The following is a 26,003-nucleotide window of genomic DNA, read 5'->3' on the forward strand; positions in this document are numbered from 1 at the left end:
ACTCCAAAAGAGAGACTTCTCCAGTTTGAACCAAAAATGACTACTGCCAACAAAACAATGATTCATGATACTTTTTTAAAAAAAAAGTCACAAAATTTATGGGTGATTTGGTTCTCCCTCACCCAGTGTGGCTTCTATTGCAACCCAACCACCATTTTAACTCAGATCAAGGAACAGGGATTGAACTGTTGTTCTTGCTGATCTGCATTGCTGCCCAGGTGAGATCGAGAATGGGAAATACAACTATGTCAGAATGTAGTTGTGCTGTTTCTGGAACAGGTGATAGAGTGAATATTTATGCTTACAAAATTACTTCTTATAAATTTATTTTTAATATTCTCTTACAAACTGAAGGCCGAAAACAATTGTTCTTTGAATGATTAAGAAACAATAAAAGCAGTCTTTTACTTTCAAGCAACATACTTTTCTGTTCTGATAACCTTCACTGCTGTTTCTAACTTCGATGATGCAGACTGGAATGATCTTATGACGATCAAAGTGAATCTCCAGTCATGTCTATAAATAAGTTACATAACTGTGCCCAAACTGAATGGCACAACCGGAAAACTGGCAATTAAACTGAACAGATAATTCCACGTTACTAAATCAAACAACAAATTACAATAAAGCTTCAGGAAGATCCAAATCTTTTATATTCTTCATTGAAAATATTCTCATCATTTTAAAATATTCAAACTATTAGAAAAATTCTCAACTTGAACATGAATTTTGTTCTGTTAAAGCAATTGCAAGTAGCATCATAGGGTACTAACTTAAAGAATATCTATTTTCATCTGAATGGAGTACAGTACATTTCAGTCCTGTGGAAGTGTATGAAAATTCAATTCTTTCAGACCACTATTCAATTTTGGGGGGGGGGGGTGAGGAGTTTCTTTTATATGTAACTCCTTTACTAAACAAAGACAAGGAGCAGGAAACTACAGGCCAGTTGGCTTAACATTTCTCAGGAAACATGCTAGAAGCTATTATTTAAGAGTCATTGTAACAGGATAGTTGGGTCAGTTCAAAGGTAAATCAGGCTTAGTCAACATGGTTTTGTCAAAGGGAAGTCATATTTAGCTAATTAAGCAGAGTTCTTTGAGGTAGTAATTTGTGCTCTGGATAAAAGATGTACTGGACTTAGTTTTCCAGAACCCATTTGATAGGGTAGCATATCAAAGGTTGTTATAGAAAATAAAAGCTCTTGGGTGTCAGAAGTAACATATTGGCATGACTAAAAGATTGGGTATCTAAAAGGAAGCAGATTAGGAATAAATGAATCTTTTTCAGGCTGGCAGGATGTCATGAGTGTCCCACATGGGTCAGTGTCAAATCCTCAACACTTTACAATTTATGTAGATGATTTGTATGAAGGGATTGAAGATTGTGTTGTTAAATTTGCTGATGACACAAAGGAATGTAAGAAAGTGAGTAATAAAAAGGATACAAAGGGATATAGGTAGGTTAAATGAGTGGGCAGGGATCTGGAAAATGATCTATAATGTGACAATTTCACATTTTCCATCTTTACAGAAAGAATAAAAGAAGCATATTATCTAAATGGTGAAAGGTTGTAGCGCTGAGATGGAGAGATCTGGGTATCCTGTATATGAATATCAGAAGGCTAGCATACAGGTACAACAAATAATCAGGAAAGCGAAAGAATATTATGCTATATTGAGAGGGGAATTGAATTCAAGGGTAAGGAAGTTATGCTTCACTTATACACTGATGAGACCATATCTGGAGTATTATGTACAGTACTAGTCATTGCACCTACAGAAGGATGTCAATGCCTTGGAAGTTCAGAGAATGCTCACTATCTAATGCGTGGAATGAGCAGATTGCCTAATGTGGAAAGGCTAGACAGACCATGCCTGTACTCTCTGAAGTTTCGAAGATTCAGAGGTGCAAATTGTAATGTACAAGATCCTGAGGGTCCTTGAATGGGGGGACATTGAAACAGTATTTCCAATTCTGGGAGAATCTAGAACACAAACATAAAAAGGGTCACCCAATTAGGACAGATGTGACAAGAACCTTCAAGAGTTTTTTGGAATTATCTTCTTCAAAAAGATAACGGATGCAGAACTTTAGATATTTTGAAGGCAGAGGTAGATAGATTCTTGATTGTCAAGGGAATGAACAATTATTAGGGATATGCAGGAATGTGGAGCTGAAGTTAAATTCAGATTAGCCATGATCTTTTTGAATGGCAGGGCACATTCAAAGGGCTGAGTAGGCTACACTTGTTCCTTGTCTGTACGTTCACCATCCAAAACAATGCCCCATGATGTAATCAACAATCACTGGCAAAAATAACCTTTGGCCATCTACAGAAGTATCAAAAAGGGATGTTCATATCAATTCCACTTTTTTGACAAAGTTTAAGAGAGGTTTTAATGATGAAATCCCATTTTGGCTATGATACATCACTGTCAGTAAGAAGCCTTTCCAATGCTTTTTCTCTCAGGGTCCAAAAAGATAGCTCTCATAGCCACACAACAATTGTAATTCATGCCGCTCCTCTCAGAATTGCATGCGCGCACGCACACACACACACACAGAATTTATATATTCTCTTGCATTCAATTTTTCAACAGTTCAACAATTAGTAGTGGTTTGTTTCCCTGGTATAAAAATGTAGAACTCCAGCCAACATGGAAAGCTCTCCCCAACAGTGTACAGCAGCATTAATTCCAATGATGATTATTTCAAAATTTTCCAGTCAAATCAAATATTGTATTAGATGATTTCAGCTTGTTCAGAAGCATTTGTTCAGCAGTAATGTTGTGGTACATCATCTGCAAATTCAACAGTTCAATTATTAGCGTTCAAAATATACATGAAAATTTCACCTACTAAACCCAAACCAAACAGGTTTTGTTCTTAAGAAATCCGATTTACAGCATCCACAGTTCTTTCAGTTTTTGTTCTTAATAACACTTCCATTCATAAAACACACATTAGTTACAGACATGACTCGTAGTTTGGACTTAAAATCGTACTGAGTCACAGCGCTGAACTTCTCTCTCCTGCAATTCAGAGCAAATTTATCACCAGTATTATTAAAAAACTGGCAGTAATAACAGTGACAGATTACAAATCCTTTTAAGATCAGCCTGAGTATAAACATTTAATTTTTGCAAATAAGACCTATCGAGCTGGAGAATATAGGAGAATAATCCAACAAAATTAATGTGGTTCCCCAATTGCTGGGGGAACACAACATTTACAGAGTGATAGAATTTGCAGTTCATGTTTTCCACTTCATCCAAGCCACCTACAATGTCTAATTCCACACACCAAATCACTGTCATGTTACTCAGCAATAGAGTCTAGTTTCAAAATGATTTCCACTTTCCATCCATCACACTGCAGCCCATAATCACTGTATTAATAGTCCCCTTTTGTTACATGCCAACAGAAGGCAGGACTGCTGTCACTTATTAAATGATATAAAAGGGAGTTTTCACAGTACTTCTAATTCAAACCCATTTACTTTGGGTCAGCAGTACAGACAGAAGATTAAAAAAAAGTGTCAGTGTCAAGATTAGGGATTTGTTCAGTTTCTAATCATAAGATGTTAGACTCCATTTAAAGTTAACTGGGTAAACAGCCTTTCAGTCCTTACTTACACACTATTACTTCACCTAGATCCCATGGTGTTTGCTCTTCTTGGCCTGATGTTGCTGGGGACTTCCTTAAAAATTGCAGGTAGTTCTTAATAAATTTAGTCTTGAGCAGGAAAGCTACTGAAGCCAGAGATAGGGAAAGCTATTTCCAAAACAGTGGAATTTTTTTTTTTTAAAAAAGGAAAGCTGTCGTTTTGGAAGCCGGAAGGAGTCGAATCTTCAGTAAGATCTGTTGTTTTTTTTAAGGAAGCGATTTACAAGGCATGGTGAATGTAGTGAGTGTAATGAGGTCAGCCCGGCTGACAGCATAGAATACGCGTTCCGAGTGGATGGGATTAGCGGCCTCACGTCAGGGGGCCCTGACCGACAGGTGTGCACGTGTGCAACATCCTGATCGTTCAGAACTGGCTCTGAGGGAACCGGATCGGTATCAAGGACTGTCCATGTGTAAATAAAGGGCAACTTAACAATGGAATCCAGCCTCTGTGCTGTTATTTCAGTGAACAGAATGGTAAGTGTAGGAAGGATCCTCCTGACGAGCATCCAGAGTCTAGAACCAGGGGTCACAATCTAAGTCCTAAATGGCCTATCCCACATCCTGAGATAAAAGGAGTGATTTCTTCACAGAGAATATAGCGAGCCTGTAGAATTCTCTGCCACAGAAAATAGTTGAGGCCAAAATATTGAAAGCCTTTGAGGTAGGCATAGTTCATGCTAAAGGACGCAAAGGGAATAGGGCAAAAGCTGGAATAAGGTATGGAGTTGGATGATTCAACATGATCATACTGAATGGCAGAGCAGGCTGGAGGGGCCGAATGACCTACTCCTTTCATTTAAAACAATTTTTGATTCTTTTTCCACTTAAAATGTATTTGAATATCCGTTATATCATAACGCCTGGTTAAAATTGGAAGCACTCATTTCTAGCTCAGAAGTAAGTGGCTGTAAGTTCCACATAATCAAGGATGTTATCCTGGCCAGACACCGAAGGAGCACTGTACTGAGGGTGTTTTCACCGATTCCAGATTGAAGTTTACAACCTCAGTGTTCACCCAGAGTTTGATTTTCTCTCAACCATTACTGAAAGTAATTAGCTAATCAATCATTTCATTCCCTCCCCCCAACTCTAGACACACTGCGGTGTGAAAAATGCTTGTGACAAGTGTCACCCACTTAACAGCAATTAATTGTACGCAAAATAGTTGGAAACACTTTTGAAAGCTGTGATCAAGCATTCTCTTTCAATCTATTATGATATTTTGTTAAAGAAAGCAAGATAACACTTTCAGGAAGAACAGTGACTCTTGTGAAATAAACTGACACCAGGAACTATTTAGGAGGGAGACTGCTGCGTGTATTAAAATCTAAGTAGTTTAGAACATGGATTTTCTAAATAACCACCAAATGGAATTCTACAGAAAAAAAAAGGGCACTTGTGTGGACAAAATAATCTTTGACTTAAGTCAGGCAAGTACCAGCTCTAACTAAAATTAATTTAGAACCATCAATATTCACTAACGTGTTTGGGAACAGTTCTAAGTACAATGTAGAAAAATATTATGTTCTTCTGTTATCTCCCTTAAAGTGAGAAATCCTTATCATAGAATCTCTACAGTGTGGAAACAGGCCCTTCGGCCCAACAAGTTCACACCGATCCTTAGAACATCGCACCCAGACCCATTCCCCCTAACCTAAACATCCCTGAACACTATGGTCAATTTAGCATGGCCAGTCCACCTAACCTGCACATTTTTGGACAGTGGGAGGAAACCGGAGCACTCTGAGGAAACCCACACAGACACGGGGAGAATGTGCAAACTCCACACAGACAGTCGCCAGAGGGTGGAATCGAACCACGTCCCTGGCGCTGTGAGGTAGCAGCGCTAACCACCGAGCCACCATGCCACCCCAATCCTATTTCACAACTCATACTATTTAAGAAGTGTCTCCAACAAGTATAAAACATGGTCTAATTCAGTAGCTTACCTTTTTCATGGCTGACATGGTATCATTGCCATAATAATGCAAAGTGCTATTAGGATTATTGACGTCATATTTAAAGCCAGCTATGTGAACTTTATCACACATAGCAAGTGCCATAGATATTGCAATTATTCCAGTTGTTGGATATTGAGGTGGCTGTCAGAAACAAGTCAAATGTAAGTGTACTTGAAAAAGCAAAACTGATAGAAACAAGCTAAAGGAAAAAAAACTAAGTATTTGCACGTGGCTAATAGATAATGCAAGACTTTGAATAAATAATGCTGTACCCACTTATTACTGCTAAATTTTAAAAACATATTTCAACAATATACATCAGCCAGTTATAAATCTAGGTGAAATTGAACCATCAGTACACAGTTTAATATATCTTTATTACAATAATATTTTCCTCAAATCAGAAATACCACAAAAAAATGCTTACATGCAGTAAATTTCACAAAAGGGCTAGTATGATTTGCCAGTCTAATATTGCTGATTGTGGATCCAACATGAACCCTTGGTCATCATACTGGAACCAATTTAACAATCTGTAAGTATTCTTGTAAGTAAATTTACAGGGCTTACCAATAAAGGGTTAATGAGGGCTCATTAAATTTCTTATTTAAAAAGGTTTGTGCAGATTTGCATAACTAAAAAATTACACAGCATTTCTTTCACCAAGAGGACAGCTCCTCCTAATTCATCTCAGAAGCAGCCAAGTTAAGAGTCGCTTTAACATTTAAAAAAAAAATTAACAATATTTCTGAAGTCTGGTTTTGCGTTTGGGGAAAAACAACAACTTTGGACTCAAAACATAAAAAAACTCTTCACTTGCAAGGTGATGAGCAATTTTTATTTGCTGTTCTCTATGGAAAAATAAGGCCAAGTGACAGAAAACATATTCACAGAATCAGAATCACAGAATGGTTTCAGCCCACTGTGCCTGCACGGATTCTATTACTGACTGCCAATCTCCTGTCTTGACTTTCACCATACCTCTGCACACCATTTCTATCCAAATGATCATCCAATGCCCTCTTGAATGTCTCAGTTGAAGCAGTCTTCACCACATCGGGAGGTAATGGCCTAGCATTATTATTGCTAGATTATTAATCCAGAGACCCAGGCAACCTATGGTAGATGGTGGAATTGGAATTCAACAAAAATCTGGAATTAACAGTCTAATGATGATCGCGAAACTATCAATTGATAGTGAACCTGAAGGGTTTTTCCAATGTCCTTTAAGGAAGGAAACGGTCATCCTTACCTGGTCTGGCCTACATTTGACACCAGACCCACAGCAATGTGGTTGGCACTTAACTGTCCTTTGGGCAATTGGGGATGAGCAATAAATGCTGTTCTAGCCAGTGATGCCCTCATTCCAAGAATGAATATAAAACAAAAGTGCGTTCCATATTATTACTACTCACTGAAAAGGTTTTTTTCTCACATCACCCTTGCCTTTTTTTGCACATCACTTTAAATCTGTGCCTTCTCCTCACCTACTGTTATCGAGCCCACTCAGAAGAGATTTGATGGAGATTTTCAAAATCCTACAAAGAGCAGTCCAACTACTTCAATCTAGCGTCACACCAGAAGTTTCTCATTCCTAGAACCATTCTTACAATTGTTTCTACACTCTCTCAAGTGCATTCCCATCTTTCCTATCATATGACATCCACAACTGCACACAATAGGCGAGCTGACTAACAAATGTCTTGTACAAGTCCATCATTACCTTCTTGTTCTTGTACTCCATGCCCCTATTTTTAAAACTGAGAACATTGCTTGCTTTACTACCTGTTCTCACCACCTGGCCTTCAAATGATCTGTGCACATATAAACCTAGGTCCATCTGCTCCTGCATCCCCTTTAGAATTGTCTATTATCTTATATTGTCTTCCAATGTTCTTTGGAATAAAGTGCATCATTTCACACTATCGGCATTGAATTTCAACTGCTCCCTATCCACCCACTTCACCAACTTGTCAAAGTCCTTTTGGAGTTCTACACTGTCATCCTCACAGTTTACAATTCTTCCAAGTTTAGAGTCATCTGTAAATCAACGTCCAGATCAATTGATATATCAGAAAACTGGTTCCAATACAGACCCCTGGAGAACTCCACTACAAACATTCCTCCAGCCTGGAAAAAAGTATCTATTGACTACTGTTTCCTATAACTCAGCCAATTTTCTATCCTTGTTGCTACTGCCCTTTTTACACCATGACTATAAACTTTACTCAAGGCTGTTGTGAGGCACCATATCAAATGCCTACTAGAAATCTATGAATACTATGTCAACAACATTACCCTCATTGAGCCTGTTACCCATCTAAAAAGCTCCAGCAAGTTAGCTAAACATGGTTTTCCTTGATCAACCCACCTTTTACCATATGGTTACAAATTATATCCCCAATAATTGTCTCAAATCTTCACTTGCTTTTAATTTGGTTCTTTGGGTGCCTGTGAAGTGATTTTAAAAAAAAATGTCACATCAGTATTGACCAGAGAAGAAAGCAGAGTGTCAATTTTCACACAGTGAACTCGAGGGCTGTTCCCAATAACAGTCTGCAGAATCAGGAAGGTACAAAAGCAAAAGTAACTGCGATGCTCCCAATTTCACAGAAGAGAGATGTTAAAATATTGGAGGTCAAGCTATAACCTCATTTGACACTAGAAATGAATATAAACAAATTGGTACCACTCCTGATTTACTGCAGGGTAACAATGATTTACTGCATAAAACAGGTCCAAGGCACATTGATAAGCTTCATTTTAAAAAAAAAAATCAAGTTTTGAAATTACTAAGACTTTCAGTTGGACTTGAATAATTGAAGTTTGCACAATAAAACTTTGCCTTTTGAGTCAGTCACTGCCAGTTTGTTTCTGGTGCGCACTACATGCAACAGCAGCCACATTGCTATCAACTTGAAATTATAAGAAATGCTGATCATAGGTTTCTCAATAGCTGTTCTAGATATCCTACTTTTTTTCAAAATCCAGTGAAAGAAGGAGAAACAAATTTCTGATGACAGATGTAGACCATACACAGGAAATTTGAATGTACAGACATCATGGGGCGAGGTCCTGCTCGATCACCCCAAAATACAGAAGGACATTTGTTTTCCACAACTATACAATAACTTGTTTTAAAAATAAAAAGATACCCAATAAGCCAGTAGTATTGGAAGCAAATCTGCATCCTTGCCAACAGAGAAGGGAGAACCAGGTGGAAGTAGATGGTTGGTGGATGGCTGAGTAGACGACTTGTTCAGTCAAACTTCTGCAGACAGGTTGTATTCAACAGCAAACCTAGAACCTCTAAGAATACTCCTTCAAGCTCCTCTACATAGCATTCACCCCAATGTCCTAAGTCAAACACTGTAGCATTGATTACCAATACCTGAATCTCGAATATAAGCAACAAGTCACAGATCCCCAAGCCTTCCTCACTGAGATCTGGGACTTGTGCCTCAAGGGCGAGTCAAGCCACTTTCTGACATATTCTTACTCACGGAATAAAACTCTTCAGTCAAGATCACAGACGACTCCTTCTCCAATCCTGGAGAATCTTGTACCATCAGCAGGACAGACCCACCAAGAAGCAGAGTGACATATAGTTGAAAGGAAGTGGTCCTGGAAGTCCTCAAAATTCACTCCAGAGCCCACAGGGTCTCCAGGGAAAGGAAACCTCATGCTGCTTAGAATTTAGCCTTCTACTTCAGCTGATGAATCAGTATTTCACTGAGAAGCACCAAAGACTAGCGAGGACACAGAATATGTCCAATACACATCGAAAATGCCGCAGTATTACCACCATTAACTGAGCTGGCTGAGTTCTGGCACAGATAGCTGCCATGCTGAAACTGTGGCAGTTGGTGAGACAGCTAACAAGCCAGAAAAGCCTGCTTGTGTATCATTACAAACCTACTTGTCCCATCTCTCCAGGATAGCAGTGATAGGAACGACCACTGCACAATCTGTGTGCTGTGTGACATTATGCAGCACTATCCTAAATGGGATAGATTCAGCACAAATCCAGCAGCCCCAAAACAGAGCACACTGAAGGTGCTGTGGGTTATCAGCAACAGCAGAAGTGTATTTAACCACACAATCTATAAATTCATACTTTGATATATCCTTCGCTTTATTATTACAACCAAGTTAGGGACCAATCCTTGTTCAATGAGGAGGGCTGAAGAGTGTAGGACAGTAACACCACATGAGGTGCCAACATATTGGATCTATAGAAAAAGGGCTACATACAGGTTAAGTAGAAACAGCATGTTATCAACAGAGCTAAGAGATTATATAACCAAGGATGAGTTCAAAGTTCTATGATCTTACCAAATCCAATTGTGAAACAGCGGGCAAACAAACAGCAGGCAAACAAACAGCTTAAAATAGGTAAGAGGAACCCTTCACAAAAACATTTCAATCCGTAATGCAATCAACAAACATGTGGACTTAGACCCCATATACAAACCCATACAGAACAGAACCAGAAATGACACAACCCAGCTTAACAGACCAGATCATATAAATACCAAGTGGAGTAGAACAACATCGCTTCATCAGAGGCCACAGTGATGTTACCTAGCACAGTGACAAAACACATGTACGATAACCAGCCAGCTCGGCAAGTAAGGCAACAACCACATTCCAATCCTCAAATGACGACAAAGTCCAGCACATTAGTGAAAGACAAGGCAAAACTATTTGCAACCATCCATCTCAGCTTCTTCCTGTGGTCTCCAATAGCACAGACACCAGTTTTCAGCCAATTTGATTCACTTTAATGGTTATCAAGAAATGACCGATTGCGCTGGATACAGCAAAACATTATTGGTTCACATAACATCCCGATGATCATAGTACAGATTTGTGCAGCTTATTTCAGAGCACTTCTAGCCAAAAGTGTTCTTACAATTAGTGGCTAATTATATGTGGATTAACTTAACATCTATTGTTGGAAAAGTATGGAAGTAATAGCAGCACATTTGAAAATCATAATCTGATCAAGCAGAATCTGGATGACTTCATGAAAAGGATAATCATGTCTGTCTAATTTATTCGAGTTCTAAGGAAGTCTTAGCCAGAGTGGATAGGTGGAGACCAGATGTGTTGTATTTAGACTTCCTGAAGGCATTTGACAAGCTACCTTACAAAAGGTTATGTCACAAGATAAGATCCCAGAATATGGGAGGTAGTATATTGACACAGAGGTAGGTAAATTGCTGATCATTAGCCAATTCTCTGTGTCAAACAACAAGGGGGATAATGAGTTCCTTTTTCAGGTTGACAACCTAGAATCATGTGTGTTAGTGCTGGGACTGTAACTGTTTATATGTTTTTACAATATTTATTTTCAGACTAGAGGCCTGTGACCAGCAGTGTTCCACAGGTGCTGGGTCCATTTTTGGTTGTCAGTTATGTAAATGATTTTGATGAGAATATAGAAGGCATAGCTAGTACATGACACCAAAATGAGTGATATAGTGGACACTGAAAGAAGTTACTTAAGATTACAAAGAGATCTTGATCAACTGGGTCAATGGGCAGAAGAGCGGCAGATGGAGTTTAATCTGGATAAATGTGAGGTATTATATTTTGGCAAAACAAACAAGGGCAGGACTTGTACATTAAAAATAGGGCCTTGGGTAGTGTTGTAGAAAAGAGACCTAGGGGTTTGGGTACATAATTCTTTGAAGTTTGCATCATATATAGATAGGATGGTTAAGAAGGCATTTAGCACTCTTGCCTTCATCCCCCAGTCCTGAGTATAGGAGTTGAGACATTATGCTAAGACTGTACAAGATATTGGTGAGGCCTCTTCTGGAGTGCTGTGTGTATTCTGGTCACCCTGTCATAGGAATGATATTATTAAGCCAGAGAAGGTTCAGAAAAGATTTTTCAGAAGACATTTACCAGGATGTTGCGGGGACCAGAGGGTTTGAGGTATCAGGAGAGGCTGGACAACCTGCGACTTTTTTCCACTGGAACGTAGGAGGTTGAGGGGTGACCTTATAGGAGGTTTATAAAATCATGAGGGGTTTACACAATGTGAATGGCAGATGTCTTTTCCCCCCGACAAGAGTGGGGGAATTTCAAGACTAGGGGGCATATTTTTAAGGTGAGAGGAGAAAGATTTAAAAAAGACATGAGGGCAACTTTTTCTTTTATTCATAAAGTGGTGTGTGGAATGAATTTCCAGAGGAAGTAGTGGGCGCAGGTACAGTCACAATTTGTAATAGACATTTGGATAAGTGCATGAACAGAAAATGTTTGAAGGGATATGGGCCAAGTACAGACAGATGGGACTAGATTAGTTTGGGATTATGGTTGGACCGAATGGTCTGTTTCCACGTTGTATGACTCTATATTAAATGACTTGGAGGAAGGAAGCGGAAGTACCGTAGCCAAATTTGCAGGTGACACGAAAACAGATATAAAGGCAAGTTACGAGGTGGGTACAAATAGTTTTGAAAGATATAGATAAGTTAAAAATAGTGGGCAAAAAGTTGGCAAATGAAGTATGACATAGGAAAATGTGAAGCTGTTCATTTTGGAAGGTAGAACAAAAAGAACAAGAATACCATTTAAATGGAGAAAAACTGCAATGCAAAAGGTATTTGGGGGTACTTGTGCACGAAACACGAAGCTAGCACACAGGCTTGGCAGGTAATCAAGAAGGTCAATGGAATATTGGCCCCTTTTTCAAGATTGGGGGGGCGGGGGGGGGGGGGGGTGGTGTGGGTGGGAGTTGGAGTATAAGAGTAGGAAAGTCTCACTGCAACCGTACAAGATGCTTATGAGAACACATCTGGAGTAATGAGAACAGTTTTGGTCCCCTTATTTAAGGAGAGGTAACATTTCTTTGGAGGCAATTAAGGGAAGATTCACGAGGATGATCCCTGGTATGGAGGTATTGTCTTAGCAGCAAAGTCTAGATAGATCGGGAACCCACCGACTGGAGTTTAGAAGAATGCGGTGTTCTCACTGAAACATAGGATTCTTAGGAACATGACAGGGTAAGTTATGAGAGGATGCTTCCTCTCATGGGAGAGTCTAGGAACAGAGGGCACAGTCTCAGAATAAAAGGGTGCTAATTTAAGCCAGAGACACAGGATTTTTCTTTCCCCTGTGGTTTGAGTGTCTTTGGAACTTCATGTCATAGTGAGCTGTGGGGGCGTATGTTTAAGGTTGAGGTAGACTCTTGATCAGTAGGGGAAATCAAGGATTATGAGAAAAACCTCAGGAAAAGGGATCTGAGGAGTGTGGGATCAGCCATAATCCTACTGAATTGTGGATGGGCTCGAGGGGCCTACGGCCTCCTCCTGTTCTTATTTCTTACGGTCTTATAACCACAACGTTGGCCAGGTATGTTCTATCCACAAAAAGAAAACAAATCCGGTCAATTACTGTACCACTGTATTACAGATGGCTGAGAGCAGACCAATGGAATTTGCAAACAGTTGCTATCAAGCAGTATTTAATTGCCAATAACATGCTCACTTCCAGGAATGCTCTTGCTTCAGGCTATTTTAATACCTCTATCTGAACATGGACAAAAGAACTAAAAGCCCTTTTGCTACTGTCGCAGAACTGAAACAACTTAGACCAATGTGACAAATAACATCTTATTTGATTACAAAGAAGATAACAATCGCTCCATGTAATTCTTGATCCCCCTGGAGCCTCTGACAGTTAGCTACACCACCTTCATTCCACCGTCATCCAGGTGAATGGCACAACATTTGTTTTGTTCTATTCTTGTCAAACCAACCATAGCCACAGAATCTTATGCAATGGTTTCCCTTTCCACTGCTGCACCATTACCTCCTGTATCTGCCAAAGATCTTTCCTTCGTTCTCTCCACATTTCATCCACAAGTTGCAGCTCAGTGATTTTTTTTTAAAAAAGTAACTGGCATTGATTTTCACATTTATACCGACAGCATTCAACTCTACTTCAAGATCACTGTCTTTCTTGAGCTCTTTCCTTTATTATTAAAGTGGCCAGAAATTGTGATCAAGTAGAGTGAAGGCACATTGATAAAAGTCTCAACATAAAAAGCTTGCCATAAGCAATGACTCTTTTTCCAAGTAACACGATAGAGAGTATGGAAGGGGTCAGGAATGTAACAATCACACTCAGCGGATAAAGGAAGAACAATAAGAAGGGGAGCAGTCAACGCAGGACTGAGGGCATTGTAATTAATTGTACACAGTACACAAAACAAGTTAAATGAGTTTGTAGCACTGTGGGCATCACAGAGAGGTGGGTGCAAGGAGATCAGGGCTGGGAAATAAATAGCCAAGGATACGCGACCTATCAAAAGGACAGGCAGATGAACAAGGGTTTCCCTGTTAGTAAAAAATGAAATTAAAAATCGATAGCAAGAAGTGATATAGGATCAGAAGGCACAGGATCTGTGGGGGTAGTGTTGAGGAACTGCAAAGGAAAAAAAGATTCTGATGGGTTCTATGCACAGGCCTCCTAACCATAGTCAGGATGTGAGGCAGAAAATAAATCAGATGATAGAAAAAGCATGTAGAAAAGGGACTATCACAATAATCATGTGGAATTTCAATGTGCAAGTTGACTGGGATAAGTCAGGTTGGTAGCAGATCTCAAGAAAAAGGAACTCATGGAATGTCTACAAGATGGTATTTTTGGAGCAGCTCGTGGTAAAGCCCACTAGGGAATAGACAATTCCAAATTGAATGCGTACGAGACAGGCTTGACTGGAGAGAGTAGGCTGAAGGAGCCTCTGTGGGCAGTAACCACAGTATTACAGAATTCACCCTGCAGTTTGAGAGAGAGAAGATTGAATCAGATGTAACAGTATGACAATTGAGTAAAATTAACAATAAAGACATGAGGGAGAAGCTAGCTAAGGTGATTGAAAAGACAGTGGAGCAGCAACAGCAAGAGTTTCTGGAGGCACAGCAAAACTTCATCCCAAAGAAGAAACAACATAGTAAGGGGACGACAAGGAAGTCATGGACAGCATTAAAAGGACAGCTAAAGAAAAAAACAAAAAAAAAGGGAGTGGGGGTAAAAGACAAAGTATGATAAATAAAATATGAAATATAACACCAGTAATACAATAGAAGATGGAGAGAATTTTTTTTTTTTTTTTAAAAAGATATAAATAAATAAGGTAAGAGAGGCAAGAGTGAATATTGGACCACTGGAAAATGAGATTGGAGGAGAAGTAGTAATGGGTAACAAAGAAATAACAGAGGAACTGAACAGTTACTTTGGATCAGGCTTCACGGTGGAAGACACCAGTACCATCACCAGAACTTAGAGTCAGGGGGCAGAGTATAGTCACCGTCTCTAAGGAGAAGGTGCTGGGGAAGCTGAAAGGTCTAGTGATGAATAAGTCACCAATACTGGATGGACTGCACCCTTGAGTTCTGAAGGAGATAGCTTTTTTCCTTAATTCATTCATGGAATGAGGGCTCGCTGACCAGGCAGCATTTATTGCCCACCCCTAATTGCCCAGAGGGCAGTTGAGCGTCAACCACATTGCTGTGGGTCTGGAGTCACAAGTAGGCCAGACCAGGTGAGGATGGCAGATTTCCTTCCCTAAAGGACATTAGTGAACCAGATGGGTTTTTCCCAACAATTGGCAATGGATTCATGGTCATCATTAGACTGTTAATCCAGTTTTTTTTTAAAAATGGAATTCAAATTCCACCATCTGCTGTGGCAGGATTCGAACCCAGGTCCCCAGAATGTTATCTTGGTGTCTGGATTAACAGTCCAATGATAATACCGCTAGGCCACTGCCTCCCCAGCTGAAGCAATTAGAGAGGCATTAGTGGTGATTTTTCAGGAATCACTGGAGTCAGAGAAGGTCCCAGAGGTCTGAAAAATGGCTAATGCAATACCCCTGTTTAAAGGAGGGAGGGAAGCAGAAGATAGGTATTTATAAGCTGGTTAGCCTGACCTCGGTTGATTTGAGAGTCCATTATTGAGGATTAGATTGCAGAATATTTGCAAGTGCACATTAATACAAGGCCAAGTCAGTAAAGCTTCGTCAAGGGGAGGTCATGCCTGACAAATCTATTAGAATTCCTTGAGGAGCCAACCAGCAAGTTAGTTAAAAAAGAGCCAGTGGATGTGATCTATTGGGATGGGTGCCACACAGGAGGCTGCTAAATATGATAAAGAGCCCCTGGTGTTCAGGGCAAGGTACTGGCATAGAGAGAGGTTTGGCTGACTGGTGGAAGGCAGAGAGTGGGGCTAAAGAGGTCTGTTTTGGAATGGCAGCCAGTGACTAGTGGAGTTACTCAGGGGTCTGTGGTGAGACCACAACTATTCAAGCTATACATTTATAATCTGAATGAAAGAGCTGAGCTACGTTGTTGCTACATTTGCACGTGACACAGGTAGGTAGAGGGACAGGTAGTACTGAGGAAGTGGGGAAGCTGAAGAACTTGGATAGACTAGGAGAGTGGGCAAAGAACTGGCACATGGAATACGGTGAGAAAAAGTGAAGTGATGCACTTTAGTAGGAAGAACAGAGACATTCCACTTTTAGAAAATAGTCAAAGGCTTCAGAAATCTGAAGTACAAAGGGACTTGGGAGTCCTGGTTCAGGATTCTCTAAAGGTTAACATGCAGGTTCTGTTGGCATTTTGGAAGACAAATGCAATGTTAGCAAGTCATTGACAGAGCTAGAATACAACAGAAATATAGTGAATAAGGTTGTCCAAAGATTTGGTCAGACCACATTTGGAATCTTTTTGAGTGTTGAGCCCCATATCAAAGGAAGGAGATTCTGGCTTTGAAGGAGTGCAGAGGTGGTTCACCAGAATGATCCTGGGGAATAAGCGCTTGTCATAGGAGGAGCAGTTGAGCAATGTGTCTGCATTTGGAGTTTAGGAGGAGTGCTGGGGGTGGCGTGGAATTGATTTGAAACTTACAGAATTCCGAGGGCCTTGAATAGAGAGGACACGGAAAAGATGTTTCCACTAACAGGAGAGACTAGCACCCAAGAGCACAGCCTCGTTGAAGGACGAGCCTTTAGAACTGAGAAGCGGAGGAATTTCTTCAGTCACTGCGTGGTGAATCTGTGGAACTCATTGCTGCAGAAGACTATGGAAGCTAAGTCATTGAGTGTATTTAAGACAGAAGTAGATAGGTTCTTGTTTAAGCAGATCAAGGGTAACAGGGAGAAGGCAGGAGAATGGGGTTGAGACACACATCAGGCATGATTGAATGGTGGAACAGACTTGATGGGCCAAATGGCCTAATGCTGCTCCAATATCTTAACACCCCTGGTCTCTTCTTGATGGAGGCTGAAGAAGATTGTTCATTACCTTGCATGATATCTAACCACAAGATGAGCTTCTGATGACAAATCTGCACCAAGTCTGCTTATATCCACTTCTGTAACATCATGATTTTGTCCCTGCTACAGCTGAAACCCTCATCCACACCAGCAATCCTTTTAAACTTGCCCACATGAATGCATTCCTGGGCTCTATTGTTAACCTCAAGTTTATAGGGAGTATATCTAAAAGTCTGCTGCTCATGTCCTCATTCACATCAATACCATTCATCATCAGCCCTGTGCTCACTGACTTATGGTCTCCTGTTTAAACGGCACCTCATGTTTTAAAATTCTTAATCATGCTTTCAAATCCCTTCACGGTTTCACCCTTCTCTATTGCTCATCTCCTTTAGCCCTACAAGCCTCCAAGATATTGGCGTTCCAATCCTGGCCATTTGAAAACCTTCAATTTTAATTTGGTCCACCATGCTGGCCATGCCTTCAGCTACCCAGGCCCCAAGCTTGAATTCCTTCCCTAAAATGCTACCTTCCTTTGAGGCATACTTTACAACCTCCTAAGCTTTTAATCATCTCGAACATTACAATTTGCTTCACGTCAACTTTGCTTCATTGTTACAATTCACCCAGTGACGCATCAAGCAGCTCCTAGTTTAAAAAACTGAAGTTTGAGAATCAAGGGTGAACTGCCTACTGGTTGGAGCTACATCTTGCACAAAAGGAAGTCTGCTGTAGTTGGTAGAGACCCAGGACATTTGCTGCAAGAGTTCTTCTAGTTTCTGTTCAGGGCAAAACCAATTTCAGTTGCTACAGAGATGTCCCTTCCATTACAGGGTCAAAAAGTGGAGAGGCTTGCTCATATTGCATAGCATTTAGATCGATTTGCAATACCTCAAATGATAAAATAATTCATAGTCCCTTCATTGAGCTAGAAGACCTGGGCCTTAGGCTAGTAACATTCACATCATGCAAGTGCCAGGTAATGACTAGCTATGAGTGAGTACCTAACCACCTCCCCTTTACACTTAATGGCATTACAAGAGATTGTTAAGAAAAATTAAAGCTCATGGTATCAGAGGTAATGTATTGACATGGATAGAGAACTGGTTGGCAGACAGGAAGCAGAGAGTTGGAATAAACTGGTCCTTTTCAGAGTGGCACGCAGTGATGAGTGGGGTACTCTAGGGTTCAGTGCTGGGACGCCAACTGTTCACAATATACATTAATGATTTGGACAAAGGAATTGAATGCAATATCTCCAAATCGGCACATAACACTAAGCTGGGTGGCAGTGTGTGCTGTGAGGAGGATGCTAAGTGGCTGCAGGATGACTTGGACAGGCTGGTTGAGTGGGCAAATGCAATATAACGTGAATAAATGTGAGGTTATCCACTTTGGTCGCAAAAACAGGAAGGCAGATTATCTGAGTGGTGGCAGTTTAGGAAAAGGGGAGGTGCAATTAGACTGGGTGCCTTGGTGGAACAGTCACCGAAGGTTGGTATGCAAGTGGTGAGTAAGCTAATGGCACGCTGGTCTTCACAGTGACAGGATGAGTATTGGAGTAAGGATGTCTTGCTGCAGTTATACAGGGCCTTGGTGAGGCCACACCTTAAGTATTGTGTGCAGTTTTGGTCTCCTAGTCTGAAGCAGGACATTCTTACTATTGAAAGAGTCCAGCAAAGATTCACCAGGCTGATTCCCGGAATGGCAAGACTGACACATGAGGAAAGATTGGATCAAATGGGCTTGTATTCACTGGAATTTAGGGATGATCTCAGAAACGTATGAAATCCTGATGGGACTAGACAGGCTAAATGCAGGAAGAATGTTCCTGATGTTGGGGATGTCCAGAACTAGGGGTCACAACCTAAGAATAAGGGGTAAGCCATTCAGGACCGAGATGAGGAAGAATGTCTTCACTCAGTTGTGAATCTGTGGTATTCTCTCCCACAGAAAGCAGTTGGGGACAGTTCATTAGATATATTCAAGATAGGGCTGGCCATGACCCTTGCGGCTAAAGGGATCAAGGTGTACGGAGAGAAAGCAGGAGCAGGATACGGAAATTACATGATCAGCCATGATCGTATTGAATGGTGATGCAGGCTTGAAGGGCCGAATGGAGTACTCCTCACCTATTTTTTTTAATGTTTCTAAGCACACCAGCGCCAACAATCTGGGAGTCATTAGTCACCAAAACCTTAACTAGACCAGGCATAAATACTGTGGTTCCAAAACCAGGTCAGCAGCTGGGAATTCTATGGCAAGTGACTCAATTTCTGACTTCCCAAAGTCTTACCACCATTTCCACGACAGAACTCCGGAGGGTGCTGAAACAGTCCCCACTTACTAAGGTTTTGGAGTAGATCTGTAGCTCGGGTTGTGGGTGTTGAGGTTGGTTGGCTTGCCGAGCTGGTTTGTTGTTCCACAGATGTTTCGTTACCGTGCTGGGTAACATCCTCAGTGCAGTTTCTGACGAAGCGTCGGTGTGTTTTCCCGCCTGGTTTTTAAACTCTGGGGTCCGTTGCGATGGATTGCCTCCCTTCCGGGTTTCCTTCGTGGTGGAATGTATATTGAGTTCAATGTATTTATTAATAGCATGATTTTTAATAGCATAATTGCACGAGAATTCCTGGAAGCATGCTATTAATAAACACCTCAAACTCGACCCCATATACATTCCACTACGGAGGAAACCCGGAAGCGAGGCAATCCATCACAACAGACCCCAGAGTTTAAAAACCAGGCGGGAAAACACACCGACGCTTCATCAGAGGCTGCACTGAGGATGTTACAAAGCACGGTAACGAAACATCTGCAGAACAACAAACCAGCTTGGCGAGCCAACCAACCTCAATCCCCACTTGCTGTGATGGGTGCAGGTCCAACATTCAAGAGCTCAACACCATCCAGGACACAGCAGCCCACTTGATTGGCTGCAGTATGCATGGTCTTTGAAACAGATGCAGAAACCTGCCAAGACTTCTTCAGATGCATCTCTAAGCCCTTTACTACCTGGGAAGGACAAAGGCAACACATGCACATATCACTGCCTTACACCCCCTCAAGTCTCATACATCTTGATTTGGAACTGTATCACCTTTCCTTCAGTGAAACTGATCAAAAGCTTGAAAATTTTCTTTTCAAAAAAAAAAAAAAAAAAAAAAAAGGCAAGTGGACATCACTGGCAATCATTGCTTATCCCTGGCTACCACAGAATGATTAACTGGTTTCTGAAATGTCCTGAAGAACCATAAAGAGTCATCCACATTGCTGTGGCTTTGGAGAGACAGGCAGGCCAGACCGGGTAAGGACAGCAGATATTCCTCCCTATAAAAAGGGCATAAGCAAAGCAGATACAGTTTTACAACAACTGACATATGGTTACCGTTGACTCACTTGTAATTCCAGATATTTTTATTAAATTCAAATTCCACCATCTGCCACGGTGTGATTCAAACCCACATCCCCAAACATTAGCCTAGTGGCTACGAATTATTAGTGCAGTAACATACCATCTTGTCACCACCTTCTATCTAACACCAAAGAAGCAATCACATCACAGAACTGTAGCAGTTCACCAGCACCATTGATTCGGGAATTCCACGAATGGATATTAAGAAAAAAAAATCACATGCTCAGAATAGTTAACAAGTCATCTCAACATTCCAAGAAGGATTGAACTTACTTTGCTACTCCGTGTGCCCTGCGTCAATGTTTGCACTTTGATGCTTGCCCTTATTAGAAGTGTAGAGTGTGCATTGCCTACTTGCCAACCTCTTGTCCTTTAGAGCAGCAACTGTGGTGATATGCTGTTTCTCCTCAATGAGGACTCCATCTACCCATCAGTAAATGCCTTATTCTGTTGTATTAGATGGCTCTGCCATTGCCTCACATCTGCAGACCTCCAAATGGGCTGTTTGGGATGGGTAGATAGATCACTGGCAGGTTATGCCCTCATCGTGACAGCTGAAGTTTTTAAATCTGTCTCCCCTCATGCTAGCCTCCAATTTCTAGCTGCCCTTTGTCTACCAAACCCAAATCCTATATCATTTACACTGGATTGGCATGGCACAGTATAAATCCTGTTGACCTCTAAAAACATGAAGCCTTTAAACTCTGCAGACCAGAGGTAAAGAGTTTGCTATGAGCTACAGTCCAGGACCAACATGGCTTACTGAAAAATAGCCTGTATGTATTAGTATGAAATATACATATCCTTAGGGGCAGGACATTCTGGAGTTGCCACTCATTCTGCAGGGTCACAAAACCCTCTTATGAAATTAAGTACTAGGAGTAGCACTTGCATATCTCTTTAGCTTGGGAGGCAGTGCTCTTAAAGCACTTAAAAAAAGAGCTCTTGCTGATTAATGAGCTCTGTATGCAGCCCTTGTAAGGTGCAAATCCACAGGTCCATTTTCATTTATTTCTCCTCACTGGTGCTCCCTTTTGATTGCCCCATCTAACTTTTAGTGTGGATGAATCTAGATCAGTGCTTGCAAAGTCTGGGGTGCTGTACAGTACATCATCCTTTGTGCCAGGAATCATATTTTGGGAGATCCCTAGACAAAAACAGAACCTTTACAAGAATAGGTTTATAGGCAATTGTTAGGCACACAGCCTTAACAGCAGAGAGGCCAGTACTTTGTTATACATAACAGTGGTGCAGTATGACAGCATATCGTGGCAAAGGGCTTGATGCATAACTAACTATCCCCATCCTTCAAACGGGCGCCCATTAATTAGTCCTCCTTACCTTGGTTATGTTTCCTCAATTCAAAAGAATTTCTCATTTGCTACCATAGACAAAATACTCAGGATATGTAGTGTTTATATGATCGGAAACTGCTTGCTACAACTACTATATAAACTGTTTTATGGACAATTTCCAGGTATCCCATTGTTCCTCGTGGACACCACCTGCTTTACAACTCTCATGCCATCTTTCCCAAAGAGGACAGTTCTGAAAGATCTTTCAATTATTCTGTTTCAATGAACAACCTTTTGAAATAAAAAACTGCATAAGACAGTTCTAGTTAAATTGTTCAAATTAAATCAACTGTGAAAAAGGGGATGGCTGGCTTTCATACAACTAACACGAGGAGCTCCCAAATGCACACCCCTCTCCTGGTTTGGTGAGACGGTCAGTACCAGGGAAGCGGCATGTAACAGTATAATTACTGTTGCACGCTCTTCGGTTTTCCAACATTAAAACAGAAACCAGATGGTACCATCAATAGAAGCAGGAAAAAAAAAATATTTGGAACCAAATAATCTTTAATGTTTTGCTTTGTGCAATACATTGAAACACAACACCTTCAAAATGAAGTTGAGGAGAGTTGCCATCTCAATTTTCCAGGCTCAGGTGTATAAAGTTATTACATAGAGAGCAAAGAGCATCAGCAATTATGCCACAACAAAGATTGCAATTTAAAAAAAAGAGAACTCAGCCCAGGCTGCTCCTGCACAGTTTTTAATGTCCTGACTTCAGAGTAAAGCTGTCAAAGGTTGAGGATAGGCCACAACATGAAAACTGTTTGACATTCATGAACTAGCTGGGATATCACATCATTAACGTTTCCTCCTTTGTTGTGAATGTTAATCTAAAACTTGTCAAATAGAAATGAACGCCATTTAAAAAAGAAAAATCAGCTTTTGCCATTCTGCAGACTGTCTAAATAAATAAACATATTTAAGTGCAGTCGAGGTGACCTCAGTCTCTATGGTTTTAAATTAAGCTACACAGAAAAACATAGTATGACAATAAAATATTCATCCACATACCTTAGGCCAACGAACAACTGTGGGCAATTTTAGTAAATCAAAGGCTGCTTTCTGGACTACAGAAGGTTTTAATATCCTTATTTGCCTATTTTTGTAAATTAGATTTGTAGGTGTTTTTTTCCAGAAGCCACGCATGGACTGTAAAAAAAAAAATCATAAGTTAGGTTACAGACTTGAAAAGCAATTATAATAACAGATACATTTATACTGTACATTTTTCCTCACATTCACTTGCACTTGTAACAGTTAGTTGCTACTGAGTAGATTCTATAACATCTTCAGGACAGGTTAGTTTATTATTTTTCAAACTCCATTTTCAAAAATTGTCTTCAAATATAGATTAATTATACAACATGAGCTACTTTTCTGAATTATCAGACTGTTATAGGTTTAGTAAAGTTGCTAAATTGTCATGGACTAGGGACGAAATTCTGCCTGCGGAACAATCCCCTGCAAGGGACCACAAAATCAATAAGTCTGCAGGTGACAGATGGATTGGACTGGACACAGACAGCAAATCTTTGGGGCCTCTGAACTTTATAGAAGATGGTAAGCCAGCCAACAGAAGTTTGAAAAAGAGCCAAGTCTGGAATTGAAAAATGCATGGCGTGGAACTCTGCAGTAGAAAGGCATAGGGCTGGACTGTTGAGTTGGAACGATAAAAGGGAGCATTCAGGATTGGCACTTGCCTGAAAACATCAAGTAGGACAACAAGCTGGTGAACAGCTTGATTCAGCCTGACAGTGGCCAGAGTTTGTGTCAAGAGGGGCTCAAGAAAATGGGTTTACTTTTCATTGGAGGAAGCCACTATTCATGCAGAAGAAATTGTCTGACAATACAAAAGGCAGTGGGTAGCTCTAGAATGTGGAAAAAAGTGCCGGAGCGGGATTCGGTGTTCAAATAGAACCAGACTCCATTCAAAGAAAAGCATATAGATACCAGAGGGGAGGATGGCAATGCTTGTGGGACTCTAAAAGATATGGAGTCCTGGAAGAGAAGCTATGCTGAAAAATTCACTGTTTCTATTTAATAAACAGCAATGGAACAAAGCCAAGGGCATCCACCAAAGTTGGACAACACTAGAAAGGAATAGAAGGAGGATGGTGTGGTCAATTGTCAAAGCTATTGAAAGGAAGTCAAGAAGAATGGAAAAGGTGTATTACACCAGACACAAACGTTATTCGTGTCTTTGGGGATCCTGGTGTTGTAGCAGGGATAGAAACTTAGACTCAAGACAGACAAGGGCATAGACTATTGAGGCAACATGTTGAAGAACTTGAGGTGAAAGGAAAGCTTGAAATAAGCTGGTGGCTTGCAAGCATAGAGGAATCCTTGGAAGACAACTCTTTTTAAGAACAATTTCAGAGAACTCACCACTCTCTGCTTTAAAAGTATCTCCTTTAACCATCGCAAGTCAATTGTCTTAAATGCAACAAAAACCAATGTTGTGTCAGGATCGTACTGGCTGTAGTCAGAGAAAAAAGATTCTGGATAACAGAATCTAAATGTTGTTTTGTTTCCAACGTCATCTTCGTATCCATTCACAGGCCCACTATTTAATCTTGAAAAGGAATTAGAAAAGGAGCAGTGAAGTAAATTGAAACATCTTTAAGTCCACCTGTACATTCTAATTAAACTTCTTCCAATTCTAATAAACTAAAAACAAACTGGAGCCTTTTGATTAGCAAATACTAGCTCTATGGCCCCGCTGTATGTAGTGCACAATTTTAACTCAAATAAACATCAACATGAATAGTCTCAATGACACAAGCAGAACTAAAAATTCTTGCAAGTTTCTTTGCCAGAGGTCACTAAGAATCAGACCATTGCTGCCTCTGCCTCTTCACTCAGTCCACCAGACCCAAACTTCCTTTAAAAGTTTGACTGTCTGAATAACTTTCTCGTTTCCCTCTCATCTCTCCTCTACCTACTCAGGAGCTGTTGCTGTTCTTAACAGCCATTTGTTGATCTCTCACCCCACAACCCACTAAAATGGTGATCATTCAGCTTCCCTTCCTAGTCCCATGTTAGTTTATATATTTGTTAATAATTCACCGTCCTCAGAGGCTGGTCCCCCTGCCATCTAATCTGTCGTCATCATTACTTGTTAATGCTTTGGGTCAGGTGACCCTTCCTCAGAACTAGCATGCCTCTTAGCATCTACTCTTCTGGAGAATCTTACATGTTTCACTAAGGTCACCACTCATCCTTCTAAGCTACAATTCAGCTCATCTACCATTTCTTGGTTCTTCATGATTATTTTCCTAGCCTCATTCTCCCGAGGTTATGTTCAGTTTGGCCCCTCTCTTCCTTGCCTTGCCTTGAAAGAAGCTATACTGTCTGTTTGTATATTACTTGATAGTTTTCTGCTTTTTATAAAAAAGGAAGCCATCTTTTGTTGGCTTTCAAACTCCCTTAATCCTCTGGCTTATCACTAATCTTTGCTACATTGAAAGAAAATGTACAATTTGATGCTGCCTTCCACTTTCTTGGTTAACCACAGCTGGATTATCCCTCAACTATAATGGTCCTTTCTCACTTAGATATATCACAAAATACTTTCTTAAACGTCTGCCATTATTTATCAACCACATTTTCTGCTAAACTCCTTTCCCAGTCCACCCAAACAAATTCTGCCTCATTTCTTAGTCATTACTCTTATTTAGCACAGTTGTTTCACAGTCAAACTGAATACTAAATTCTACCATGTACGGTCACTGTTTCCTAGGGGAATCTTTTACTCTTATTTATTAAACCTGCCCCATTACATAATAACAGATCCAAAATAGATTTATTTCTGGTTCCATCCACAACATGTTGCTCTACAAAACTGTCCTCAATACATGATGATTTCTTCCTTGTGGCAACCTCATTTGATTTTCCCAATCTAAGTAATGATTAAAAATCACACATTAATGTACTGCTTTTTTAAAAAAAACACTGCCCTCATTATCTCCTGTCTAATCTCTGTCCTAGTGTGGCTACTGTTAGGGGCCTATAGTCAATTCCCACCAGAGAGTCTTCCTCTCCTTGTTATTTCTTACCTTCATCCAACATCTTCCAATCCAAGTTCACTTCTTGCTGTTGTACGTACTTCATCTCATACTAACAAAACCACCCCAACCTTTTGCTTTTGAAAAGTGGCATAGGCCTGAATATTTAGTTCCCAGCTTTCATTTCCACGTAACCATGTTTCTAAAGCTGTAAGATATACTCATCAAACTCTGTGCCATTAATTCTGTTCTGACTACTATGTACATTTAAGAACTATTAGTTATTCTTAGATGTTCTTA

At 40.4% G+C, this 26,003-nt stretch overlaps 1 protein-coding gene across 5 annotated transcripts in view; it reads right to left on the bottom strand.

Annotated features, from left to right (window-relative positions):
* Nucleotides 1-309: 309 nt before the first annotated feature.
* LOC109911662 (type 2 lactosamine alpha-2,3-sialyltransferase) overlaps nucleotides 310-26,003 on the bottom strand; it is an 86,299-nt gene continuing 60,605 nt past the window's right edge. For all 5 annotated transcript variants that reach the window (XM_048602504.1, XM_048602501.1, XM_048602503.1 and 2 more), the window contains 4 exons: nucleotides 24,085-24,271; nucleotides 22,711-22,848; nucleotides 5,622-5,774; nucleotides 310-2,804 (listed from right to left, as the gene is read on the bottom strand). In XM_048602504.1, coding sequence (XP_048458461.1) covers nucleotides 2,715-2,804; nucleotides 5,622-5,774; nucleotides 22,711-22,848; nucleotides 24,085-24,271 — 568 coding nt within the window. In that variant the 3' untranslated portion in view covers nucleotides 310-2,714. The remainder of the gene's footprint in view (nucleotides 2,805-5,621; nucleotides 5,775-22,710; nucleotides 22,849-24,084; nucleotides 24,272-26,003) is intronic.

The sequence above is a fragment of the Rhincodon typus genome, chromosome 11 (genome assembly GCF_021869965.1).
Source record: "Rhincodon typus isolate 14 chromosome 11, sRhiTyp1.1, whole genome shotgun sequence".
NCBI classification, from domain to species: Eukaryota; Metazoa; Chordata; class Chondrichthyes; order Orectolobiformes; family Rhincodontidae; genus Rhincodon; species Rhincodon typus.